The sequence below is a fragment of the Rhinolophus ferrumequinum genome, chromosome 25 (genome assembly GCF_004115265.2).
Source record: "Rhinolophus ferrumequinum isolate MPI-CBG mRhiFer1 chromosome 25, mRhiFer1_v1.p, whole genome shotgun sequence".
NCBI lineage: Eukaryota > Metazoa > Chordata > Mammalia > Chiroptera > Rhinolophidae > Rhinolophus > Rhinolophus ferrumequinum.
Genome location: NC_046308.1, coordinates 29,446,203 through 29,471,676, shown reverse-complemented (window position 1 = coordinate 29,471,676; position 25,474 = coordinate 29,446,203). Strand labels below are relative to the sequence as shown.

At 36.7% G+C, this 25,474-nt stretch overlaps 1 protein-coding gene and 1 pseudogene across 3 annotated transcripts in view; one reads left to right on the top strand and one right to left on the bottom strand.

The window, feature by feature from the left end:
* Positions 1-25,474, top strand: part of ARHGAP32 (Rho GTPase activating protein 32) — a 319,193-nt gene that overhangs the window by 144,097 nt on the left and 149,622 nt on the right. For 2 of the 3 annotated variants that reach the window (XM_033097361.1, XM_033097358.1), the window contains exons 3-5: positions 13,900-13,991; positions 14,508-14,549; positions 14,918-15,002. In XM_033097361.1, coding sequence (XP_032953252.1) covers positions 13,900-13,991; positions 14,508-14,549; positions 14,918-15,002 — 219 coding nt within the window. The remainder of the gene's footprint in view (positions 1-13,899; positions 13,992-14,507; positions 14,550-14,917; positions 15,003-25,474) is intronic. The other variant, XM_033097360.1, reaches the window with a different exon arrangement.
* Positions 5,604-8,367, bottom strand: LOC117017801 (striatin-4-like; annotated as a pseudogene).

Below are 25,474 nucleotides of genomic sequence, written 5' to 3'. Positions count from 1 at the left end.
AAATAGAACAAAAAATCATCCGATATATATGGAATCACGAAAGACCTCGAATAGCCAAAGCAATCCTAAGAAAAAAGAACAATGTTGGAGGTATCACACTCCCTGACTTTAGCTTGTGCTACAGGGCAACAGTAATCAAAACAGCATAGTATTGGGAGAAAAACAGACACAGGCCAATGGAATAGAATTGAGAACCCAGAAATAAACCCACATAAATATGGACAGATAAGTTTTGACAAAGAAGTAAAAAACATGCAATGTAGAAAAGACAGCCTCTTCAATAAATGGTCCTGGGAGAATTGAAAGCCACGTGCAAAAGAAGTACCAAAATTAATGCAAAATGGATCAAAGACCTAAGCATAAGACCTTAAACAATAAACTGCATAGAAGAAAACATAGGCACTAAATTTATGGACCTTGGGTTCAAAGAGCATTTTATGAATTTGACTCCAAAGGCAAGGGAAGTAAAAGCTAAAATAAACGAATGGGACTATATCAAGTTAAAAGCTTCTGCACAGCAAAAGAAACCAATGACCAAATTAAGAGGCAACCAATTGAATGGGAGAAGATTTTTGCAAACAGTGCCTTCAATAAGGGGCTAATATACAAAATACACAAGGAATTCATATAACTCAACAACAAAAAAAAATCAAAGAACCCAATACAAAAATGGGCAGAGGACCTGAAGAGACTTTTCTCCAAATAGGACATAGAAATGGCAAATAGATATCTGAAAAAATGCTCAACATTACTAATCATCAGAGAAAGGCAAATGAAAACCACAATGAGATATCACCTCACCTCAAGTAGAATGGCTATCATCAAGAAGACAAATAATAACAAGTGTTGGAGATGCTGTCGAGAAAAAGGAACCCTCATACACTGTTGGTGGAATGCAGATTGGTGCAGCCGTTATGGAAGGCAGTGTGGAGATTCCTCAAAAAATTACAAATATAATTACTGTATGACCCAGCAATCCCTCTCCTGGGTATCTACCGAAAAAATCTGAAAACATTTATCCATAAAGACATGTGTGTTCCAATGTTCATTCCAGCTTTATTTACAGTGGCCAAGATACGGGAAGAACCAAAGTGTCCGTCAATAGATGAATGGATAAAAATGTGTTATATATATACACAGTTGAATACTATTCGGCGGTACCATTTGTGACAACATGGATGGATCTTGAGATTATAATGCTAAGTGAAATAAGTCAGACAGAAAAAGGAGAGAGCCATATGATTTCACTCATATGTATATAAAACTGAAAACAGCAAAAGAACAAGATAAACAAATGAAGGAACAAAAACTCATAGACATAGACAATAGTTTAGGGGTTACCAGAGGGTAAGGAGTCATGGGGCCTCTAGAATAGAGTAAACAGGGTCTAATATATGGTGATGGAAAGAGAACTGACTCTCGGTGGTGAACACACAATATGAGATATAGATAGTGTATTACAGAATTGTACACTTGAAATCTATGTAACCTTACTAACAATTGTCAGCCCAATAAACTTAAAAGAATAATTTTTTTGATTATAATTATTATTTTTTGTCTGTAATTTAAAGAAATCTCTTCTCACCCCAGTGTTGTGAAGGTATTGTATAGAAGAACATGTTTACCTTTTATATTTGGGTCTATTTAAAAATTGAATTTTGTGTGTGATGTAAGATAGGGATCAACATTCATTTTTATCCTATAGAAATCCAGTTGACGTACTCCATGTATTAAAATGACTTTCTTTTCGATTTAATTGCAGTGTTGCCTTTATCATGAATCAGATCACCATATTATTGGCTGCTGCCTGAATTCTCTAATGTGTTCCATTGGTCCATTTTTTCTATTCTCGGGCAATATCAGACTGTTTTAGTATTTATAGTTTTGTAGTAAATCTTGTTATCTGGTAGAGGAAGTCTTCCAGCTTTGCTGTTCTTATCTTTGCTCTTCTGTGTCTTTTGCATTTCCATATATATATCCTTAAAATTAGCTTACTAATTCATACAGATAAATCTATAGATAATTTTGGGGAGAACTGGCACACTGACAGTATTGTATCTTTCAATCTCTGCAAATCAATGTGTGTATGTGTATATATATTAATTTACATTTTCTTAAAGTTTGAAAAATGTAGTTTTTAGTGTAGAGGTCTTTCAAATATTTTAGAAAGATACATTCTTAGGTATTCGATAGTTTCTTAATGTTATAATTGGTATTCCTTTAAAATTTTAGTTTCTATTTTTTGTTGCTAGTAGCTAGAAATGTAATTAATTTTTGTAAATGTACTTTATGCACAGACCTTGATAAATTCTATGGTTAATTCTAAGAGTTTGTTAATTCTTTTGAATTGTATATATATGTACAAACTTTTGTTACTATTACTTTTTTAACTTTTCATATTGCACTAGCTAGGCCCTCTAGAATGATGTTGAATATATGTGGTAATGGCATATATCTTTGTTTTGTTGATATGGAGGGAAACCTTAAATATTTCCCCATTTAGTATGATGTTTCTTTAGTTTCTTTCTGGACACTTTTTATCACAATGAAGATATTCTCTTCTATTTTTAGTTTACTGATTTTTTTTTTCATCAGTGGGGTTTGGAATTTTTTCAAATGCATTTACTGCCCCAGAGATGATCACATGATTTTCTTTTCTTTCTTTTTTTTGGTTATTGTGATGAACTATATTGATTTGTTTTCAGTTGTTAAAGAAACTTGCATTACTGGGATAACCTACCTGATCATGGTGTTTTATCTTTTTCATTATTGTTGGTTTCATGTTTCTAACTTTTTATATTGTAGTTAAAATTATTATTTTATACTTCAAGTGGAATGTAAACACATTGACACTGTCTAGGTACCTTTTTTTCCCCCCTCTATGTTGTAGTCTTTATAAGTATTAACATCTACATTCATCAAACAGGGTTATATTTTCTTTCAACTGGCACATACATTTTAAACAGCTTAAGAGGAGATTGATGATGTTACATTTACCTAATTATTTACCAGTTTTGTTGCTCTTCCTTCATACCATTAAGTCCACGGTTTATTCTGGTATCATTTTCCTTTACATGAAGAACTTTCTTGAGCATTTCTTTTAGGATGCATCTACTAGCGATAAATTTGCTAAATTTTCTTTCATCTGTGTATATTCTTGTTTTTACTTCATTTCTGAAGGATATTTTCACTTGATGTTGTTTTCTGGGTTCAGAGTTCTTTCAGAATTTTGTAACTGTTGTACTGTTTTTGGTCTTGGCTTCTAATGAGAAATCCAGTCCTTTACATCTGTATTACACTATATGTAATACATCTGTTTTTCTCTGACTGCTCTTAAGATATTTCTTTTTATGTTTGGTTTCAGGAGCTTGATTATGATGTTTGGTTTGTGGTTTTCTTTGATTATCTTTTTAAACAATTTTTATTGCTGATCTTCCTGAATTTGTAAATTTATATCTTTCAACAAATTTTTTATGTTTTCAGGAATTATTTTTCAAATAGAGTGTTTTTTCCCCCGTGCCACTATGTTTTCTTTTCCACGAGTATATATGGGTTTATTCATATTTTTGAATCTTTAAAAATATTTTAACATACTTTTTTATTCAGATTGGATATTTTATTTTTGTCTCATGTCAGGTATTCTGTCATCTGTACTGAGTCAAGCCAATATTTTTTATTTCAGATACTACATTTTTCAGTTTAAAAATTTTTATTTGGCCTTTTTTTGGGTATAGTTTACAGTTTTCATCAAGGAATTTCTGTCTTTCCATTAGTTTCAATATCTAATTCAGCATGTTTATAATATATATGTTTTAAAGTCTTTGATAAGTCCATCATCTGTTTCATCTCATATTTGGTATTTCTTGAATGTCTTTTCTTTTGGAATTGCTCATATTTTAATGGTTTTTGGTATATCCAGGAATTTTTGATGATGTTGTAGACATTTTAAATATTATGTTGTGAGATTGATTCCTATAGAAATCCTCTGGAGAATGTTGACTTTTCTGTCTTATCAGACATCAGCTTGGTTGGGTTCAGATTGAAGTTTCTATCTGGAGGTTTCAACATCAGTTCAGTTTCATAGCCTTTGCTGTACTCTTATCTTTGTTGGGGATTTTGTATACACTGTCTGCTCTCAAAAGAAGCTTTTCCTGGTTTCTCTGGCTGAAAGGAAATAGTTCTTCAAGAGTTTAGCATCTGTGCTATATACAGTTTTTCCTGATTGGGGCTGCTGTCATGTGTAAATAGTTAGAAAAAAGAGAGAGAAAAGAAAAGGATTATCCTCACAGTCTTTACAACAGGGTCCTCTTTTATTGTTTCTCTGTTTAGAAGACTGAGTTTTCACTCAGGATTTTATGTGTCCATGCTAACCCAGAAGTGTTGCTCTACAGGTCCATCGTCGGCCAGGTTGGAAGATATAAAAGAGGAAAACAAACGAACCTCTTGGCTATTTCCCCCACATGCAGGGCCATTTTTCAAGTCCTCTGGCCTAAGAGTTTTGCTAGCCATGCCTATTACTTACAGCCTGATTCAGCTTGTCCTTGGGTCAATTCCAGGAGGTAACGGGGAAAATCCAGGAAGCACACTGCCTCTATATTATTAGTCATTCTTCAGGTTTTGAGTTTGCTTCCCAATCTATGTGCTCTCATTAAATTTTTTAGAATTCTCAGGTAGTTGCATATTTTTATTTTATTTTATTTTATTTTCCTGCAGAGTTTTTATTGTAAATAGAGGAAGAGCCTGGAAGCCTCACATTGTTTTTTGAAATATTTTTGGCTGGATATAGAATTCTGTGTTGCCAGTTGTTTTAAAAAGCCATTGGAAGAACTCAGTCCAGGAGTTCTGCCTTTCTCTTATTTAGTCCTGTGAATGTAATGTGTGCATATCCTCCCTCGCACCCCTGCTTCTGCTGAGATTTTCTCTTTTATCAGTGGTTTGGCTGAATATGGAGTTCACTTTATAGAATTTATTTTTCTCAAGGATTGTAGCCTCTTACGTGTTTTCTGTATGGTTGAACTTTAGTGCTTAAAACAGTTGGTTTATGCATTTTATCCAGCTCTTCTGATTGTTTGATTCTTGTCCTTGCTAGTGTCAAAAGTCTTTTGTGTAGTTTTAATGTCTGTGTTGACTGTTATCATAAAGTAAGTTAGAAAACAGCCTTCTTTTTGTGTTCTTTGAAATACTATTCTTTCCTCATTCTTCGTTACTTTCCTGGTTATAATTGTTCCAGACAAATGTAAAACGTGCTTAAGTTACACAAACATTTCTATTGACATTTTTCCTGTTACTTTTTCCATTAAAATACCATTTGTTTATACAGATATACAGGGAATTATGGATGACCCAGGGGACCCCGCTCCACCCTCCATGCCCCAGGTAGGGGCAAGAGAAAGCCATCTCTCTCCATGGGTGACCTGGTTGGGGTGGAGGGGGCTGCCCTTGGGGGAGTGTTAGGGAGGTATGGGCAGGTACCTCCCTAGAGGGCATCACCTGCTCCCCAGGCAGTTATTGACCCTGGAGGCATTGGGTAGTGTCTGGAAAGCTATGTTGAGGAAAATGGAAGGGAGGGTGGTGGACTGGGTGTTCTTCCGGATGGGCCAGGCCTACCACTCACACTGGGGATAGCTTGGGTTCAGCTGGCTCCATGGCTCCCCAAAAGACCCACAGCAAGGATGTCTGGGGTTCCTCCCAGCACAGTTCCCACCCAGGTCTGGGAGGATGGAAAGGAGGGGTCTGGGGTTCAAAGAGAGAACTTGGTACCTTCTGGAATGTTGGAAAAGCTGATCCCCTAGGACACTTAGCTCTGGTTGTGCTACCACCGGAAGGCAGTTCAGAGACCAGGAGTGGGTGGCAGGGCTGAGAGGAAACTCCCAGAGGCCATCTTGGAGGGTGATTCCTGGAGGTAACTCCCTAGGCTGGGAGCTGGGGGACCGTGAGGGAGGGCCTCCTGGGGAAATGGCCTTTAGCACCACTAGGCTCCAAGGCAGGCGGGAAGAGGCTGGCCTTTGGGCCTCCACACTGAGGCTGGGAGTCACCTCAGTGCCACCTGCCCAGTCCTGATCCCTGGCCAGGGCAGGGCCAGGTGGGCATCGTACGAAGACCTTGGCCAGGGCGTTGGGCCCGCATTGGCGATGAGGGACTTGCTGGGGTGGCAGGCAACAGCGTCAGTGGCCTCCTCATGTTTCTTGCGGTGGGCTGTGATCTCTTGCATGCGTGTTTTGTTGTCCAGGTTCCACAGAAAAAGGGAGCAATCATGGGTTCCCGACATCAGGAATACGCCATTGGGTTCCACGGCCAGGCATGTGACTGTCCATGTGGGCAGCCATGGAGTGCACGAATTTCCCTTTCCAGTTGCCCAGGAAGCAGATGCCTCTGTCATCATGGATGGTGATGGTGAAAGTCTGGTTTGGATGAGTCACTACCTGGTTGATCTGGGTTGGGTCGCTGCTTCCCCGGGACTCCAGTGTGAGGAGGGCACTCTCAGCCTCCAGATCACACAGGACTGTGTGGCCAGAGCGGAAGGAAGCCATGATGTGGGCACGCTCAGTGCTGGTGAAGGCCACTGAGGTGGGAATCCTGTGATGGCTGGCTGTGGGGAAGGTATAGAGGCAGGTCGGGCTGCTGGTGCTGGGGTTCCAGATGCGGATTGTGCCGTCATCATCGGAGCAGGAGGCCAGGCGTTGGGTGGTGGGACTAAAGGCCAGGCCCCACGCAGCATTCCCATGGCTCTCCAGGATGTGGCTGAACATGCTCGGGTCGTAACCATTGTAGGGGTCCATGTTGAGGTCTGGAATCTTCCAGCTGTAGATGTGGGCATCTGCCCCTCCACTGTAACAATACTGTTGTTGTCCATGGCTACTGCCAACATGGGGCCCCTGTGAGCCCAGAAGGCATGGATAGGTTCCACATGTAGTGCAGCATTCTTCCTGGCTGTGACAGCCTCCTGCAGGTTCCAAAGCTTAGGTGTGCCGTCCTCGGAAGCAGTGAGCAAAGCCGACTGGCTGTGGTGGAAGGCCAGGGAGTGGATGCCGTCTAGTGTGAGCGGAGGGTGAATTTGGGATTCTGTGTCCTCTCAAAGGCATCTTTGCTGTCAGACAAGTCACAGCTGAGGTCGTTGTCATTGGTGACCGTAATAGCTGCCAAGTCCCCCAGGCTCACCTCCCCACCCCTGATAGTGTCCATGATGAAAACGTCTGAGGAGAAGCCAAAGGAACCTTCATGTGGCTGGGGTTGGGGTGTGCCAGGAAGCGGGCCAGTCACTTTGTGGGGCAGCCCACGCACATCCAGAAGGTTGGCCAAAATTCCCTGGAGTTTGACCCGCTGGCTTTCCAGCTCACGGTGGGTCCCCTCTCCAGCACGTCGCCAAGGGTCCAGAGAGCCCTCCCGGTCCTCTCCTGAGCCCAGAAAATCAAACTCATTAATGGCATCTTCTGAGTCATCCTCCTCGTCCTTGTCTTCTGTTTTGGGCACCAGGGCCTCGGATGGCAGCTTCACGCGCTGCTTCTTGTGCTGCACACGGCCCAGCTCGTCGTCCTCATCGCTGTCTTCATTCTCCCAGCTCTGCAGGAAGGGAATCCGTTCAAGCACCGAGCCACCCAAGCTCTCTTTGCCATCTCTGCCTGCCGCATTCCTCAAGATCTGCTCCTCGATCTCTTCCACCAGCAGTGACTCCCAGCCCGAGCCCCCCAGGGTCCAGTGTGACCCTGGGGCCCCCTTCACTGGGCTCCACAGCCCCATTGGTCTCCAATGAGCGTCCCAGTAGGGACTGCACGGGCTTGGACAACATGTCCAGCATGGTGTCCGTATAGCCCACCTCTTCCACGTATTGTTGGAGAAGCAGCCATCCCTCCTTCCACACCAGCGGGCTGTTCTCCACGGTGATGGTGACGGAGTCCACAGGGCCATTGGGGACTTACTTGTTCTGACAGTCACAGTTTCTTCTGCCCCTGGTTTGGGTCTGCCCCAAACTTCGATGTATGGTATTTGGCGCTCTCCTGCTTCAGCGCATATGCTAACGTCTTGATCTGTTGTACCAGGTCTGCCTTGACATTCTCTTGCTCTTTCCTCTCTCCGTGGAAGGCCACCTGAGCCTGCAACTCAGCGCTCTCAGCCTCCCGGCGCGCCTTCTCCCCTGGAAGCGCGCCCACTCGTGCTGGATAAAGTGCAGGATCCCTGGCGGGCCCAGGGGCTTTGGCCCTGCCTGGGGCCCGGGCTGCCCCCCCACCACCTCTCTTAGCAGCCAGGCCTGGCCGGCGGCAGGGGGCAGCATCAGAGACTGGAGCCACCCCCCATGACCAGGGCCTCACATGAGCCCAGGGGACAGCCACAGGAGCTGGCGGGGGCTGAGGCCTCTCGCTTCTCCATCATGGAGGCCCCAGGCTGGCCCCTGGTGCCTGCTGTTTTCTGTTAATTTTTAATTGAAGTTTAATACACACATACGCTTTAACATTTTGTAGTAATGGGTAGATTTATTCATGTTGTTTACTGTGTTAATACCTTTTTTCCCCAAGCACAGCATTCAATTATATAAATATACCATAATTTATTCAGTTATTCCCCTGTTTATGTGTATTTGTGTTGTTTCCATTTTTTTTTGTTCATAAATAAAGCTCCTATGAACATTTATGTACATATCTTTTGTGTACATGTGGAGTATTTTTTGGGGTCTATATTTGGGAGTGTTATTTGCAAGATCATGGGGTAGTTGTATATTTAATTTAGTGTAGGGATTAGCAAACAATTTTCCAAAGTAGTTGTTACTGTTTTACACTTAAGTCAGCAATATATGAGTTTCAGTTCTCCATATTTTTGCCAACATTGGTATTTTAATTTTTTAAAAACAAATTTAACTCTTTGGAGAGTATGCATTGTTATCCCATTATGGTTTTATTTTGCATTTCCTTAATGAGTAATGACATTGAGTATCTATAATTAAATGGCCATTTGGTGTCCTCTTTTATGTAGTACTTGTTTAGATCTTTTTGGCATTTAAAAAATTGGGTTGTTAGTTTTTATTGTAAGAAGGTTTTTTTTCATATGCTAGATATGACTTCTTTGTTTTACTTTGACATAGTTGAATTCATTAATTTTCTTTCTCTTATAAGTAGTACTTTTTTGTTTCCTGTTTAAGGCATTTTTACTTACCTTAGATTTATGCTGTGTTTATTTTTAGAAGATGTATTAATCTTTATATTGAGTGAATTTCCACTGTGAATGACTTTGTGTACTGTTTAAGAGAAGGTTCAAGGTTTATTCCTATTTTGCATACTTTTAAAAACTACATCAATCTCATTTATTGACAGAATACTATTCTTTTGAATTGCGTTGTTGCTTTTGTCACAAGTCTTGTTTATGTGTGAGGTTTTTCTGGACTTCCTATTGTATTTCATTAATTTCTTTGTTTATCCTTACTCCAGTACCACACTGAAATTACTACTGCTTTACATTAAGTCTTGAAATCAGGAGGTGTAAGGCCTAGAACTTCCAGGTTTATAATTTTAATGGCAAGCTATTAAATATCTTGATATTTATATGCCAGACAAATATTACTAAATATGTTCTTAAAATATGTTCTTTGAAAAAAATCTAAAAAGTAGAATCTATGAATAAAATGTATCATACACAGTAATACAGATACCCAGTAATTATTCAACTTTTTCCTATTTCATTATTAAAAAACGATGAAGTAATCCTATCAAATTGATAAAGAGTGATGATACCCACTGTTGGTGAGGTTGTGAGAAAATAGGCACTTATGTACCTGGTTGCTGGCATTGTAAATTGGATCAGTGTTTCTGGAGGATTATTTAGCATGGCATCAAAATTGTAAAGTATTTTTACTCATAAGAAGAGAGCTGTTAAAATGAAGAATTTTGTTTTGTTAACTATAGGTTTACATAGATACTGTTTATTAGCTAGGAGAACCCATTGATTCTTGCTTAAGAAATTTATTCTTTTCATAAATGGAAAAAACTTTGATTAGAGAGTGAGGCAAGGCAATTGCAATATAATGAGTAAAAATTTAATAAAATTCTTCAACTTGCTGTATATAGGGTGAGTCCGATACAAGATTAATAAAAGAAATATCAGCAATTGGCTAAGTTATTGGGATAAACTTAAAAAGAGTAGGTAGATTTTAATTGCATTTTGAAGATAGGGCTGTGTTTATAGGGGTAATGGACATATTGGTTAAATTACACAGTGAAGACAAGAGGTGAAAAACTGAATATAGGAGAGTCCGGAGATAAAAATAGTTAACAATCAATCTATTAATTCCCTAAACAGGAGCATATTTTTTTGTATCTGATACTTTTAATTTAAAGATGAATGCCTGGGTCTAACTTTCTGGGAAGTCAATTTATTGTTAGAGAGTTTAAATGTAAATGGTATGTGCTTTTATGAAGGTATGTTCCATTGCCTCTTTTGTGTTTTTAATTTTCTCTTGATTAATGGTGTTGTTTCTGTGAAGTTGATATAAATTCTATTTTGGAGCATACTTAAGTGATGATTAAAACATGAAAAATTAGAAAAATTGTGTATTTTCTACGAATGAATGTCACTTAATATCTTCTAAAAGAGAACGTCTTTAATCTTTGGTTTAGAGCAGTGGAATAAAATGACTTAAACTATGGGCTTTTAGTAGAAATCAAAGAAAATTTATTTTAGTTAAAATACATAGGTGAAAATGTTAGTTTATCAGGCAATAGAGGAATAGTACTATATTTTTCGAAGCTTTAAAGAATAAATGATAACACTTTATGTTAAAATATACTGTATTTATTCATTTACAGAAATATACTGAGTGGTCAGAATGTGCTTGGACTTTTCTGGGAAAATAGTGATGTTCTGGGAAAATAGACTTTTCTAGCAAAATACACATGGTTACTGGCTTATTGAACTATTGGTTTAAAATGTTATCTTGAATCCTTTAAGGCTTTATGGACCATTGTTTGGTTCATTTGCCAAATTATTGCCATTTTGTCTTTTTAGGTAGAAGTTGTCCTATCATGCCCCTTTAGATAGGCTGTGAATTTATCTTTGGATCACGTTTCTACCAACAGTCCAGTCAGTTGTTGCAGAGGTGTGCGGTCCACAGTGTAACTCCCTCATGTGGATGATAGGATAGGTGGTTTTCCTCATTTTCTTCTTAGGTGTGTGTTAGGGACAATGGCCTAACTAACTAGCACAGAGAGCTTGTTTTCAAAATATTTTAATTTTCAGTCTACCAAAGTAGTCTTCCTTTAGCAACTGGGTCCAGTGTACCTTTTTCCACTTTTTTATATTTTTAAGTCAATTTTAGAACAATTTATAGAATAAATAGTGAAAACCACTTTATTAGACTTTTTAATAAGAATTTAAGCACAGCAAACCTCTTTCTGTCAAGTAAATTTTGGTGCACAAACATAAAAGATGAAAGAATATTGTCACACATTATTTCAGCAAAACACCGTGATCCAGGTTGTTATAAAATACTGTGTGATAAAATTCTTTCAGGTGAATGACTGACTAGATGAAAATACCACATTTTTTTTTGTTCACAAATATTTTATGCACTCATAATTCTTAAGTTGTACAGTGTTCATCTAGGATGTTATCATCAATCTGAGATGTCATTTACATGATCCATTTGACCACCATTATCAGAGTCTAGAGTCTGCTATCTGTCTCTGCATCCATCCTTTGATGTGTAAATATTGTAAAATATCTTTCTTTGGCAGTTTTTTCCTCTTTCCTGTTATGTATGGAAAATGAAAAATAGGACTTCTCAAGTAGTTATTCAATAAAAGCGCAATGCCGACTACAAAGGTGGTGTGTCTTCAAGTTTTTAAGTACCTTCTTGAAATACGATGCAACCGTTTGGACAACACAACATAAAGACTGGATGATGATTTCTTTCACTGTTGCATCACAATTGTGGGTCAGGCGTTGATAAGCTTCAATTTACTGGCTTCCTGTTTTTGTAAATAAAGTTTCGTTGGAAAATGATGATGTTCAGTGATTTAGATATGGCTGCTTTTGTGCTATAATAGAGTTGAGTTGTGGCAGAGACAGTGTGGTCCACAAGTCCATGACCCTTTAGGAAAAGTTTGCCAACCCTTGTTCTAGGTGATTTTCTCATTTTCCTAAACAAAATAAAATAGAATCATTTTTAATTTTTTCTAGCAAGGTGGGGAATAATCGATGAATGATGATGAATACTGATGAAATATTATGAAATAACTGTTTTAAGATAGAAAAAAAAAAGACCAAGATTCTATCCAGATTTGTAAAAGGGTCCAATGGATCCATATAGTAATTGTAAGATAGAGCGAGTTTTATTTCATTACTAAAAAATACAGTGATTTCCCCCCCCTTTGGAAGACCTCTAGAAAGTAATAAACGAATTCTATTAATGATTGATCATGAACTATCTACCCTTATAAATAGTTAAACTTAGCAGTTTTAGCCATTATTAACTATAGTAAGTTTAACCATGATAAGGAGAAAAACCTCAATAGCAAAAATTGGGTGATGATATATATATATCAAGGGTTAATTCTTATAAGTTCAGATATTATTACGTCATGTCTTTGAAAAGTCATGGTTTTTAACATTTATCTGAATTGGCTTTGCTATTTTTTAAATAAGAAAATATTAAAAAAAACTCAGTTGATACTGTGAAGCTCCTTTTTTTTAACTTGAGATATAATTGACATATAACACTATATTAGTTTAAGGTGCACAACATAATCATGCAATATTTGTACACACTGAGAAATGATCACCGCAATAAATCTAGTTAACATTTGTCACTATATGTAGTTACAAAAAATTGGTTTTGTGATAAGAACTTTTAAGATCTACTTTGTTAGCAACTTTCAAATGTGCAATACAGTATTATTAACTATAGTCCCCATGCGGTACATTACATCCCCATGACTTATTTTATCACAGGAAGTTTGTACATGTTCACCCTCTTCACCCATTGTACCCACTCCTCAGCCTCCTGTTCCTTCAACGGTGAATCTCTTTTCTATATCTATGAGCTTGGTTTGTTTTGTCTTTTTAGATGCCACATATGAGTGGGATCCTGCAGTATTCGTATTTTTTTGTCTGACTTATTTCACGTATCATAATGCCCTCAAGATCCAACCTTATCAAAACTGGCAAGATTTTTTTTATGATTTTTTATGGCTGAATAGTATTTCATTTTATATATACCACATCTTCTTTGTGAATCTTCTCTTGACTCAAATTAACTGCTTATCCCATATTAGTCTCCCCTATTGCATCATGTGACATTGGCTATAATAAGTTTTTATGTTACAGATCATAGCTAATACAGAAAAAATGTGTTTTAAGATAGGTATTTGGATTTGCTGTTTATTTTGTTCAGAGTAAAGAGCATTTTGATTTTCAATTTCTGTTTTTAAAGTAATACAGCTGAATGTGACCCTAAAGTTAAAAAATCACTCTGAAAACTGTGGAAGACGAAGAAGTAAGCTTGAAAAAGTTACATAGATGTCACTTTCAAATTTTGGTGTACGAAATAAATGCATGTTGTGATATCCTATTTTATTCTACCAACTCTCGGGGGGAAATTTAAGTTTGTGTTGAGACACATAATGTAATAGCTGACTTTGAAATTTTGAGTATACTCCTAAGAGCATGAAAATTCTTATCACAGAAAATTTTTCATTATACATTCAAGTTAAATATTTAAATTAAGTGAATATTTTTTCCTTATTCTTAATAATTAAAACTCAAGTAAGTTATAATATTAAGAAGGAATTATTAAATCAGTATGTATTGCTGTTAGTACCGAGTCAGCAGAACCATTAAAATAGCTATAATCTGTTATTTAAAACATATTCATACTAAAGGAATAGTCCTAAATCTTTTGTCTTTATTATTTTTAAGGCAAGAGGAGCTGACGTTCCTGAGATTCCTGGAGACCTTAACCTAAAGACATGTGGCACTACAGCTAGTATGAAGGTTAAACATGTGAAAAAGTAAGTATAATTTTACAGTAGGTTTGAAATGAATTCCTATAACTGGAAATTAGTTCTTTAGTTCTCTTAAAACTTTTATTTAGATTTTGTACTAAGCAAGCTCTTGTCCATACATTAAATTATACTGTTAAGCCTTAATTTATGACTCAATAATTAGTGGAATAGTGACGATTATCTACTGGTCTAAAAATACACTTGAATTTTGTTCTTGCAGCAACTTTATGTCATTGTCTGTGTGGTTACATTTGTTCAACAGAAACAACCCAAGTATGTCCTTCTTGGTACCTTTAATAAGTGTTCTCATTTATTCAGAAAAATCAAGTTTGTTGTTTGAGTTATGAGATTGCTGTATCTCAGCTTTGTTTTTGAGAGGGCCTGAAATGAATGCCAGCTGTTAAGATATCTGTTTCAGTTTCAAACAGAAAAACCATCTTTCACTTGGTAGAGGGTTAGATAGCTATGTTTTCATTGTAAGCAGAGAAAAGACAAAGATAAAAATGTTCGTTCTGCATCCAGACCCACCAATCCAGGACTGATGGGCTGTGACAACATTCACAGGTAAAATTTGGCTTTGTATTCTGTGGTGGGAATGCTGCTTCTGGTCAGAAGCTGGCTCTTCTCAGTTTCCATAACATTTACCGAAAGCATAGTTTTTCTATTGGCGTTGAGTTAGGTCATAATTAGGAGAGTATAGTGATGCTTTTTAATTTTTTCTTTCCTTTTCACCTTTGTACTAAATGTAATTTTCATTTGAGTCATTGTATTTTTGAGAAGTTTTGTGTGAGTATATGTGTGCTCATGCGCATGTGCTTATTAAATAGTTTTGCTTGCATGAGCTCCTAAACCCATTTTATTTTCTCCTTAGGCTTAGTAATTTTGATGAATCCAGTATCTGATATCTCACTTATTTCTTTTATGTACTTCAGGTTATCCTTCACTAAAGGTCACTTTCCGAAGATGGCAGAATGTGCACATTTCCATTATGAGAATGTTGAGTTTGGCAGCATACAGGTATGTTTGAAATATTTCCTACGTACGGAATTAAGATATATGTCTATCTCTATCCCTATCTCTCTACATCTCTGTATTTATATCCATATATCAGACTGTTGAATCTAAGAAGTAGTTTCTTCTAATGATTTCTTTTTTCTATTGCATGATGTTAAAACATTTATTCTCATGTTTATTAATACTTGATTTCTGATGACTCCTATTTTAATCGTATAATAAAATCAATGTAAATCTCAGAATTTCTATCAGATTTCTAGGCAGAGTTTGCCACTGCTTTATAGCATGAACTATTCTAGTTCTTACCTGGACTCTTGGATTAGGTTGTAGTAGTGATGGATAAATCACAATCCGGGTGAAATGGAGTAGGGGTTAGGGATAGAAGTGCTAATGGATCCCCCACCCATTTTTTCTTATTGTGAAGTAGATCTTGTGTGTGTGTGTGTGTGTGTGTGTGTATTTGAAAACACATGTTAAGAGACAGAAATTTCCTGTGTCCTTCCTGTGTCGTGTTTGCCTTCCCTTTGCAATATTCATTATCTTACATTTTTTTACAGTTTTACTATCTGTATGTACCCCTAATTAATACGATATTTAGGTTAGTCTGTTTTTGAACTTTACATAATTGAAATTATTCTAATTCATTTAGCAAATATTTACTGAGCAAGTACTAGTAACCAGGCACTGTTTTATGTGCTTTGGCTACATTAGTGAACAATAACAACAGAAATCAAAAGACCCATTCTTAAAGAGCATAGAGGAAGGCCAAGAAGATAAAAGCTATGATAAGAAAGAATAAGACAAGAAGGATCAGGGGTACTGGGGGTAGGTTGGAATACCAAACCAGGGTAGGCTTTATTATTGAATGTTTTCTTTCTTGCTACTTTCATTTAACATGAAAATTTCATTGGGAAATTTATGCCTGTAGATGTATGTATGCTGTTATAGTTTGTTCAGTTTGTTCACTGCTGTATATTAATTCGTAGCGTGCATATATCAAAAGTAATTTATCCTTTTTTGTTTGTTTGTTTGAAATTTGGGTTTTTGGCAGTGTTTCATTATTTTAAACAGCTTCTCTGTGAACATTGTTGCACACAAATCCTGGTGCATGTATGCAGGAGTTTCTCACAGTGTATACCTGGGAGTGGAATTTCAGGGTTATAGTGTTCCCACATGTCCAGCGTTACTGAGTAAAGCCAAACTACTTTTTAAAGTGATTTGCAAATTTATACTCCCACAAACAATAAATGAGAGTTGTTGCTCCACCTCCTTGCCAACTCTTGGTTTTTTGATACTTGTTAATTTCACCAGTCGGATGGGGACGTAATTCTCTCTCACTGTATTTTAACTTGCAGTACCCTAATTTCTAATGAGGCTGAGCCTCTTTTCAAATGCTATTGGGCAGTCGAGATTCCTGTTTTTTAACTCTAGATCAAGTCTTTTGCTTATGTTGTTTTATACATTTGCTTGTATTTTTCTTATTTATTTATAGGGAGCGCTTTAGTTTTGGATGTTAGTCCTTTCATATTGCATCTAGTTCTTCATTGTTTTTCATGTGAATGAAAAACACCTTCTCCCACGTTGTAGCATGTTTTTTTTCACATTCTTTAAGCTGCTTCTCCCGTCTGGAGAGTGTGTGGTGGGGGGTGAGCCTGAAAGTTCCAAGCTTCTAATCATGGCTTCATTTTTCTGGTGACCAGTCCCTATCCAGGAGCCATCCAGGAGCCACTGTCACCTCATTGGAACAAAAATGTTCCTACTACTCAGAAAATTATAAGGGTTTCAGAAGCTCTTTCAGGAACTGGGGTCAGAGACCAAATAGCAACAGGAACTGGTGGCAGATATATATATATATAAAAATTATTAAAAATTTATTTTTCAGTTACCATTAACATACTGTATTATATTAATTTCAGGTGTACAAAACAACATAGTGATTAGACATTTATATACCTCACAAAGTAATCACCCCAATAAGTCTATTACCCATCTGACACTGTCGATAGTTACTACAATATTATTGACTATATTCCCTTTGCTGTACTTTATATCCCCATGACTATTTTATTTTCAATTATAGTTGACATTCAATATTATTTTATATTAGTTTCAGATGTAGAGCATAGTGGTTAGACATTTATATAATTTATGAAATGATCCCCCCGATAAGTCTAGTGCCCACTGACACTATGCATAGTTTTTACAATATTACTGACTATATCCCCCATACTGTACTTTACATCTCCATGACTATTTTGTAATTGCTAATTTGTACTTCTTAATCACTTCATCATTTCCACTTAGCTCCCTAACCCCCTTCGTATCTGCTAACCATGAGTCTGTTCTCTGTATCTATAAGTCTGTTTGTTTTGTTTCTTCATTTATTTTGCTCTTTAGATTCCACATATAAAGGAGATCATATGGTATTTGTCTTTCTCAGTCTGACTTAACATAATACCCTCGAGGTCCATCCATGTTGTCGCAAATGGTAACATTTCATTCTTTTTTTATGGCAGAGTAATATTCTATTGTACATATGTAACTACATCTTCTTTATCCAATTGTCTGTTGGTGGGCATTTCAGCTGCTTCTATATCTTGGCTATTGTAAATAAGCTGCAGTGAATGTAGGGGTACATACATCTTTTGGAATTAGTGTTTTAGATTTCTTTGGATAAATACCCAGGAGTGAAATTGCTGGGTCATAAGATAGCCCTATTTTTAATTTTTTGAGGAACCTCATACTGTTTTCCACAGTGGCTACACCAATTTGAAATCCCACCAACAGTGCACAAGGGTTCCCTTTTCTCATCTTTGCCAACACTTGTTGATTTATTGATGATGGCCATACTGACAGGTGTGAGGTGATAGCTCATTGGGATTTAATTTGCATTTCTCTGATGATTAGTGACAGTGAGCATCTTTTCATATGTCTGTTGGCCATCTGTATGTCCTCTTTGGAGAAATGTCTATTCAGGTCCTCTGACCATTTTTTAATTGGATTGTTTTTTTTGTTTTTGAGTTGTATGAGTTTTTTTAAAATAATTTTTGGGTATTAACCCCTTATGAGATGTATCATTGGCAAATATCTTGTCCTATTCAGTAGGATATCTTTTCATTTTATTGATGGTTTCCTTTGCTGTGCAAAAACTTTTTGGTTTGAAGTAGTCCCATTTGTTTATTTTTTCTTTTGTTTGTTTCCCTTTCCTGAGGAGATATATCAGTAAAAATATTACTAAGGGTAATGCAGAGAGTTTACTTCCTATGTTTTCTTCTAGGAGATTTATGGTTTGAGGTTTTACATTTAAGTCTTTAATCAGTTTTGAGTTTATTCTTGTATATGATGTAAGAAGGTGGTCCAGTTTCATTTGTTTGCATGTATCTGTCCAGTTTTCCCAGCATTTATTGAATAGGCTGTCTTTACTCTATTGCGTAGTCTTGCTTCCTTTGTCATGACCATACAGGCATGGGTTTCTTTTTGGGCTCTCTATTCTGTTGTGCTGACCTATGTGTCTTTTTTTTTCTCCTCATGCCGTTTTGATGAGTATAGCCTTGTAGTATAGTTTGATATCAGGTAGCATGATAGCTTTGTTCTTAATATTACCATGGCTATTCAGGGTCTTTTGTAGTTCCTTATAAATTTTAGGATTATTTGTCTTAGTTCTGTGAAAAATGTCATTGGTATTTCAATAGGTATTGCACTGAATCTATAGATCACTTTGGATAGTATGATGATTTTAACTATATTAATTCCTATCCACGAGCATGGTATATGCTTCCATTTATTTGTATCTTTTCAATTTCTCTCTTCAATGTCTTATAATTTTCTGAGTACAGGTCTTTCACTTCCTTGGTTAAGTTTATTTCTAGGTATTTTATTTTTTTAATGTAATTGTAAGTGGGATTGTTTTCTTAATTTCTCTTTCTGATAGTTCATTATTGGTGTATTAAAATGCAACCGATTTCTGAGTATTAATTTTGTATCCTGCTAGTTGACTGAATTCCGCAGCTGAGATGTCTCTCCTGATGCCCAACCACCACCCATTTGATGTTTGGTGTCTGCCTGTCTCACATTGCTGCCCCTCCTACCAGTATCGACATGGCCTGTTCTTTATATTCTTAATTATAGGGATTCTGTTCACCTAGACTTCATATGGTTCTGAAAGTTGGTTGTTCTACAATTTAGTTGTAATTTTAATGTGGCCATGGAAGGCGGCAGGGACAGTGTTTACTTTCCGCCATCCTCCAGGCAGTCTTCCCAGTTTTTCGGTATTTTAATACTGTGACACCCACCAGTCTTTTTGGGAAGGAGTCCAATTTTATTATTATTTTGAAATATGACTTGCTTTATTAGAGTTCTCTAGGGAAACAGAACCAATTTGTGTGTGTAATTAGAGAATGAGAGATTTATTTTAAGGTATTGGCTCATGTGGTTGTGGAGACTTGGTAATTCCAAAATGTCCAGAGTTGGCTGAAGACCCAGGGAGGAGTTGATGTTGTAGTTTAAGTTCAAGGGCATTCTGCCGGCAGAGTTCCCTCTTCTTCAGTGGAAGTCAGTCTCTTTTTCTATTATAACTTGTAACTGATTGGATAAGGCCCACCCACATTATGGGTGATAATCTGCTTAACTCAAAAGCTACTGAATTAAATGTTAATCTTATCTGAAAATAACTCCACAGAAACATTTGGAATAATGTTTGATGTAAAGTTGACACATAAAATTAACTGTCAGTCTACCCTTTGTCAACTTGGCACTGCTTAAACCACACTTAATCTCCTAATAAACACAATAACAAGATGATACTTTTTTTTAATTAAAAAAAATACTTTTTTTAGATTTTTTATTAGGGAATATTGGGGAACAGTGTGTTTTTCCAGGATCCAATAGTCATTGTCCTTCAATCTAGTTGTGGAGGGCGCAGCTCAACTCCAAGTCCAGTCGCCGTTTTCAATCTTAGTTGCAGGGGGCACAGCCCACCATTTAATGTGGGAATTGAACTGGCAACCTTGTTGTTGAGAGCTCATGCTTTAGCCAACTGAGCCATCTGGCCACCCCACTGGCAGCTCAGCAGCAGCTCATTGTCTTCAGTGTAGTTGTGGAGGGTGCATCTCAGTGGCCCATGTGGGAATCGAACCGTCAACCCTGTTGTTAAGAGCTTGCGCTCTAACCAACTGAGCCATCTGGCCACCCCCAAGGTCATACTTCTGCCTAATGTGATCAGCTATTTTTTAATACAGTAAAAAATGCACTTTTCCCAGAAGAGGATGCAAAGTCCTTGGGTGATGTTTACTCTTCTTGCTATTCCATAATTTAAATACTATGATGTACAGTTAAAAATACTTAAATACCATGATAGAAGTCTTATGTTATATAAGGCAAAAAGAGAGGGAAGAAAACAGCTATATGCTACACACACGCGCGCGCACACACACACACACTCATAAGAAAATAATGAGGAAATACTCATAAGCAGTTAGAGTCCTTTTTTTCTGTATCTGGTCATGTAGTTGTAGATGGTGTTATAACTGCCTTCTTCCATTAACTCATTCCATATCCTCTTTGCCTTAAGCAAGAACCTTTGCTGGTTGTGGTTCTTTACCTGGCGGGGTGACCTAAACCTTCCTTCTGGGTCTGTCCATTGATAATCCTCCTGGAATTGGCTTCTTATAATTTCCCATTGAGTTTAATCACAGGGTGTGATACTAAGAGATACCTTAAAGGGATCTCCTATATTTCAGACATACTCTTTCTTACCTCAACTGTGAAGTAGCAGTCCAATTTCACCCCTGATAGTCAGGAACTAGTCACAGCAGCCAACACTCTAACTCCCGTCTTTGGCCTGTTGATTTAGAGGCATAAGGAGCCCAAAGTGGCTGGGCAGCAGTCTTAACTTCCAGTTCAGTGGAATCATTGTGTATCTTCTGGTGGAAACATTTCTTCCTTTGGAACTGAGACCTTTAGGCCAAGAGAGCATATAGTCTTGGGGAAAGGAAGCAAAAATTTGTGAGTCACCATGAGTAATATTGAGTGGTGCCACTCCCATTTCTACCCCTTGAGTCCTGGTTCTCCAATCTGATAAATTTGAAGACACTAGGGACTATTTCCAGCAGTAAGGAGAGCATGGATAGCCCATGACATGATGGGGCAACAGAGACTCTCAGCACACCACCATTGGATTCTCAGACTCAAATGCTTATGAAACAAGCTTCTTGGTGACCATCTGTGTGATTTCTTTAAACATTTTGGTCAAACTAATGAGTATAATAAGATTGTCATTTCTCTGATGATTAGTGATGTTGAGCATATTTTCATGTGCTTGTTGTCCATAAGGTGTAACATAGTTGGAATATGTTTTTTAATCTATTCTGGCCATCTCTGTCTTTCAGCCATCTCTGTCTTTCAATTGGAGAATTTAATCCATTTTATTAAAATGACTGATAAGGAAAGACTTACCTCCGTCATTTTGCTATTTGTTCTTCATATGTATTACAGATTTTCCTCATTTTCTATGTTTTCTGTATTTCTGTCTTTTGTTTTTAATGGATTTTTTTGTAGTGTAATGTTTAAATTCCTTTATTTCCTTTTGTGTATATTCTGTAGCTGTTTTCTTCATGGTTACCATGGGGATTACATTTAACATCCTAAAGTTTTATAACACTCTAATTTGCATTTATACCAACTTAACTTCAATAACAAATGAAAGCTCTGTTCCTTCACAGCTTGCTCTCACGACCCTTTTGGTTGTTGATGTAATACAGTTACATCTTTATACATTGTGTGCCCCAAAATATAAACTAATAATTATTTTAAATACATTAGTCTTTTAAATTATGTAGAAAACAAAATGTGGAGTTATAAACTGACGTTAACAATACTAGTTTTTAGACTTATAATTTTAAAAAAGTATGTCTCTTAAATCATGTAGAAAAGTAGAGTTACAAACAGTTGTTACAATAATACTAACCTTATAATTGCCTATGTATGTACTTTTACTGAGGTCTTCATTTCATATAGCTCCTACTTACTGTCAAGTATCCTTTCATTTCAACTTTTGGGGCTCCTCTTAGCATTTCTTGCAGAGTAGGTGTAATGATAATGAACTTCCTCAGCGTTTGTTTATCTGGGCATTTGTTAATTTATGTCTAACTTTTTTTTTTTTTTAAGATCTAACCAATTTTTTTTTTATCTTTAAGGAGAAATTTTCAAATAACTTTTGAAGGATGGTTTTGCTGGATATAGTATTCGTGGTTGACAATTTTATTCTTTTAGCAATTTGAATATGTTTACCAACTGCGTTATGGCCTTCAAAGTTTCTGATATGAAATATTCTGATAATCTCATTGAGGATCCATCATATGTGACTAGTTGCTTCTCTCGCTGCTTTTAAGATCCTCTCATTGTATTTGCCTTTTGAAAGTTTGATTATAATGTTTCTTGGAATGCGTCTCTTCAAGTTCATCTTACTCGGAGTTCGTTGACCTTCTTGGATGTTTATATTCATGTCTTTATTCACATTTGGGAATTTTACAGCCATTATTTCTTTAAACATTCTCTCTGTCCCTTTTCTTGTTCTGGTACTCCCACAATGGGTATGGGATGGTGTCCCATAGGTCCCTTAGGCTCTGTTCACTTTTCTTTCTTTCTGTTTCTCAAACTGAGTACTTTCCATCATATCTTCAAGTTTGCTGATTTTTTTTCTTCTGCCTGCTCAAATTTCCCCTAAGTTCCTCTTATGAAAATTTTCATTGCAGTTGTTTTACTTTTAGGTACAGATTTTTTTTTTTTTTTAATTTTCTAGCTCTTTGTTAATATATCATTTTTTAAACTTTCTTCACATCTGCCTTTAGTTTCTTGGGTGTCTTTAAGACTTGTTTTAAAGTCTTTTTCAAGTATATCCACTGTCACTTTTTTTTTAGGGAGAGTTTCTGATGATCTATTTTTTTCCTACGAATGGGCCGTACGTTCCCATTTCTTTGTATGCCTTCTGGTTTTTTGTTGATTAAACTTGACATTTCATTGTAATAACATACACATAGCTTACAAAGGAAATTTTAATGATCTTTCCTTTGAGTTTTAGCATTGTGTATGTAGTTGACTTCTCTGCATCTTCACTTAGATGACTCATAAGCATCTTAAATTTAGCATGCTTAGAACAGCCTCCTCTGAAACCTGCTTCTCCTGCTGTCTTCATCATCTTGGTAAATAACCACTCTGTTTTTCCAGTTCCTGAGATCAGTGAAAACCTTGGAGTCATCTTGGACTTTTCTCTTTCTGTTACTCCTCATATACAGTCCATCAACAATATTCTTGGCTCAGTCTTGAAAATGAATCCAGCATCTGCCCACACCTACATGTTTCTCTGCTGTCATCTTAGGCTATCTATGATCATTTAAGGGTTAATATTTATTTATTTATTTAAAATATTTTTGGGGGGTGAAGGGGAACAGGACTTTATTGGGGAACAGTGTGTATTTCCAGGACTTTATTGGGGAACAGTGTGCTTTTCCTGGGACCCATGTCCTTTCAATCTTAGTTGTTGTGGAGGGCACAGCTCAGTTGCAAGTCCAGTTGCCATTGTTTCCCCATGGGCCAGCAAGCTGCATCCTCCACAACTAGAATGAAGACAACGAACTGCCACTGAGCTCCCTGGCGGCCGGATGGCTCAGTTGGTTGGAGCGCGTCCTCTCAACCACAAGGTTGCCGGTTCGACTCCTACCAGGGATGGGGGCTGTGCCCCCCGCAACTATGGTTCCAATGCATCTTTTCTGACTTTTATTCATGATTCTGTGTTGTATCAAATTGAACTGTCTATTTATTAAATGAGCCATTCATTAAATGATCTTTCCTGTGTTTTACCCTTTCTCCCTATCATATATCAAGAATTTTGCGTATCCTTCAAGGCATGTATCAGATCTTAACAAAATTTTTAAAAGTTCTCCTGATCTACTTCTCTTTCTGCCTCCAATTCTCAGCCGATGAATTGGTTTCTTAATCTTAACACATTGTATGTTTTACTATTGATATAATTTACATGACAAAAAATTTCATATAACATAAAATTCATCATTTTTTTATTAAGGTAAGTTCATGTAATACAGCATTTACCATGTTAACCATTTTTAAGTATACAGTTCAGTGGCTTTTAGCACATTCAAACTGTGCAACCATCACTGCAGTTGAATTCTAGCATGTTTTCTTTACACCCCGAACGGGGCCGCGTATGTTTTTAGCAGTCACTCCGTATCACCCTTCTATTCAACCCTTGATAGCCTCTAATTTGCTTTCTGTCTCTAAGGATTTGTCTGTTCTGGATCGTTCATATAAATGTAATCATACATTATGTTGTCTTTTGTGTTGGCTTGTTTTACTAGCATAGTATTTTTAAGATTCATCCATGTTGCACAACTTATCAGTACTTTAGTCTTTTTTATGGCTGAATAATGTTCCACTGTGTGGCTATACCGCATATTGTTAACCATTCTTCACTTCATGGTCGTTTGAGTTGTTTACAGTTTTTGACTGTTATGAATAATGCTAGTGTAAACAATCGTGTGATTTTTTTTTTTTTTTTGGTGTGAACATGTTTTCAATTCTCTTGATATATATGTCTTTTTGAATATAGCCACCCTAGTGGGTGTGACTAGATGGATATTTGCTTGTTGGCCATTTATATATCTTCTTTGGAGAAATGTTTATTCAAGTCCATATTGTAATTGGGTTGTTTGTCTTTTTGTTGTTGAGTTGTAAGAGTTCTTTATATTATTCTGAAGGTTACATCCTTATCAGATTTTGTATAATTTGCAAATACTTTTTCACATTCTATGGGTTCTTTTCACTTTCTTCATAGTGTCCGTTAAAACACAAAAGTTTTTAATTGAATGAAGTCTAATTCATATGTTTTTTTTTCCTTTTTTGCGTGTTTTTGTTGTCAGATCGTAGAAGCCATTGCCTAACCCAAGATCATGAAGATTTACACCTATGGTTTGTTTTAAGAATTTATGGTTTTAGTGCTTACATCGATATCTTTGATCAATTTTGAGTTAATTTTTGTATATAGCGTGATGTAGGGGGTCCAGATTCATTCTTTTGTATGTGGATATCCAATTTTCCCAGCACCATTTGTTGGAAAGACTATTCTTTCTCCCTTGAATGGTCCAGACACCCTTATTGAAAAGCTGTTGACCATGTGATGTATAACTTTATTTCAGGACTCTCGATTCTATTCTTTTCAATTATATGTGTTCTGTGCCAGTGCTATAGTATTTTGATTACTATAACTTTGTAATGTGTTTTGAAATTGAGAACTGTGAGTCTTCCAACTTAATTCTTCTTTTTCAAGCTTTGGCTATTCTGGGTCCCTTGCATTTCCATGTGCATTTTAAGATAAGCATGTCCATTTCTGTAAAAAGGCAGTCGACATTTTTATAAGAATTACGTCGATATGTAGTTCAATTTGCAGAATATTGTCATCTTAG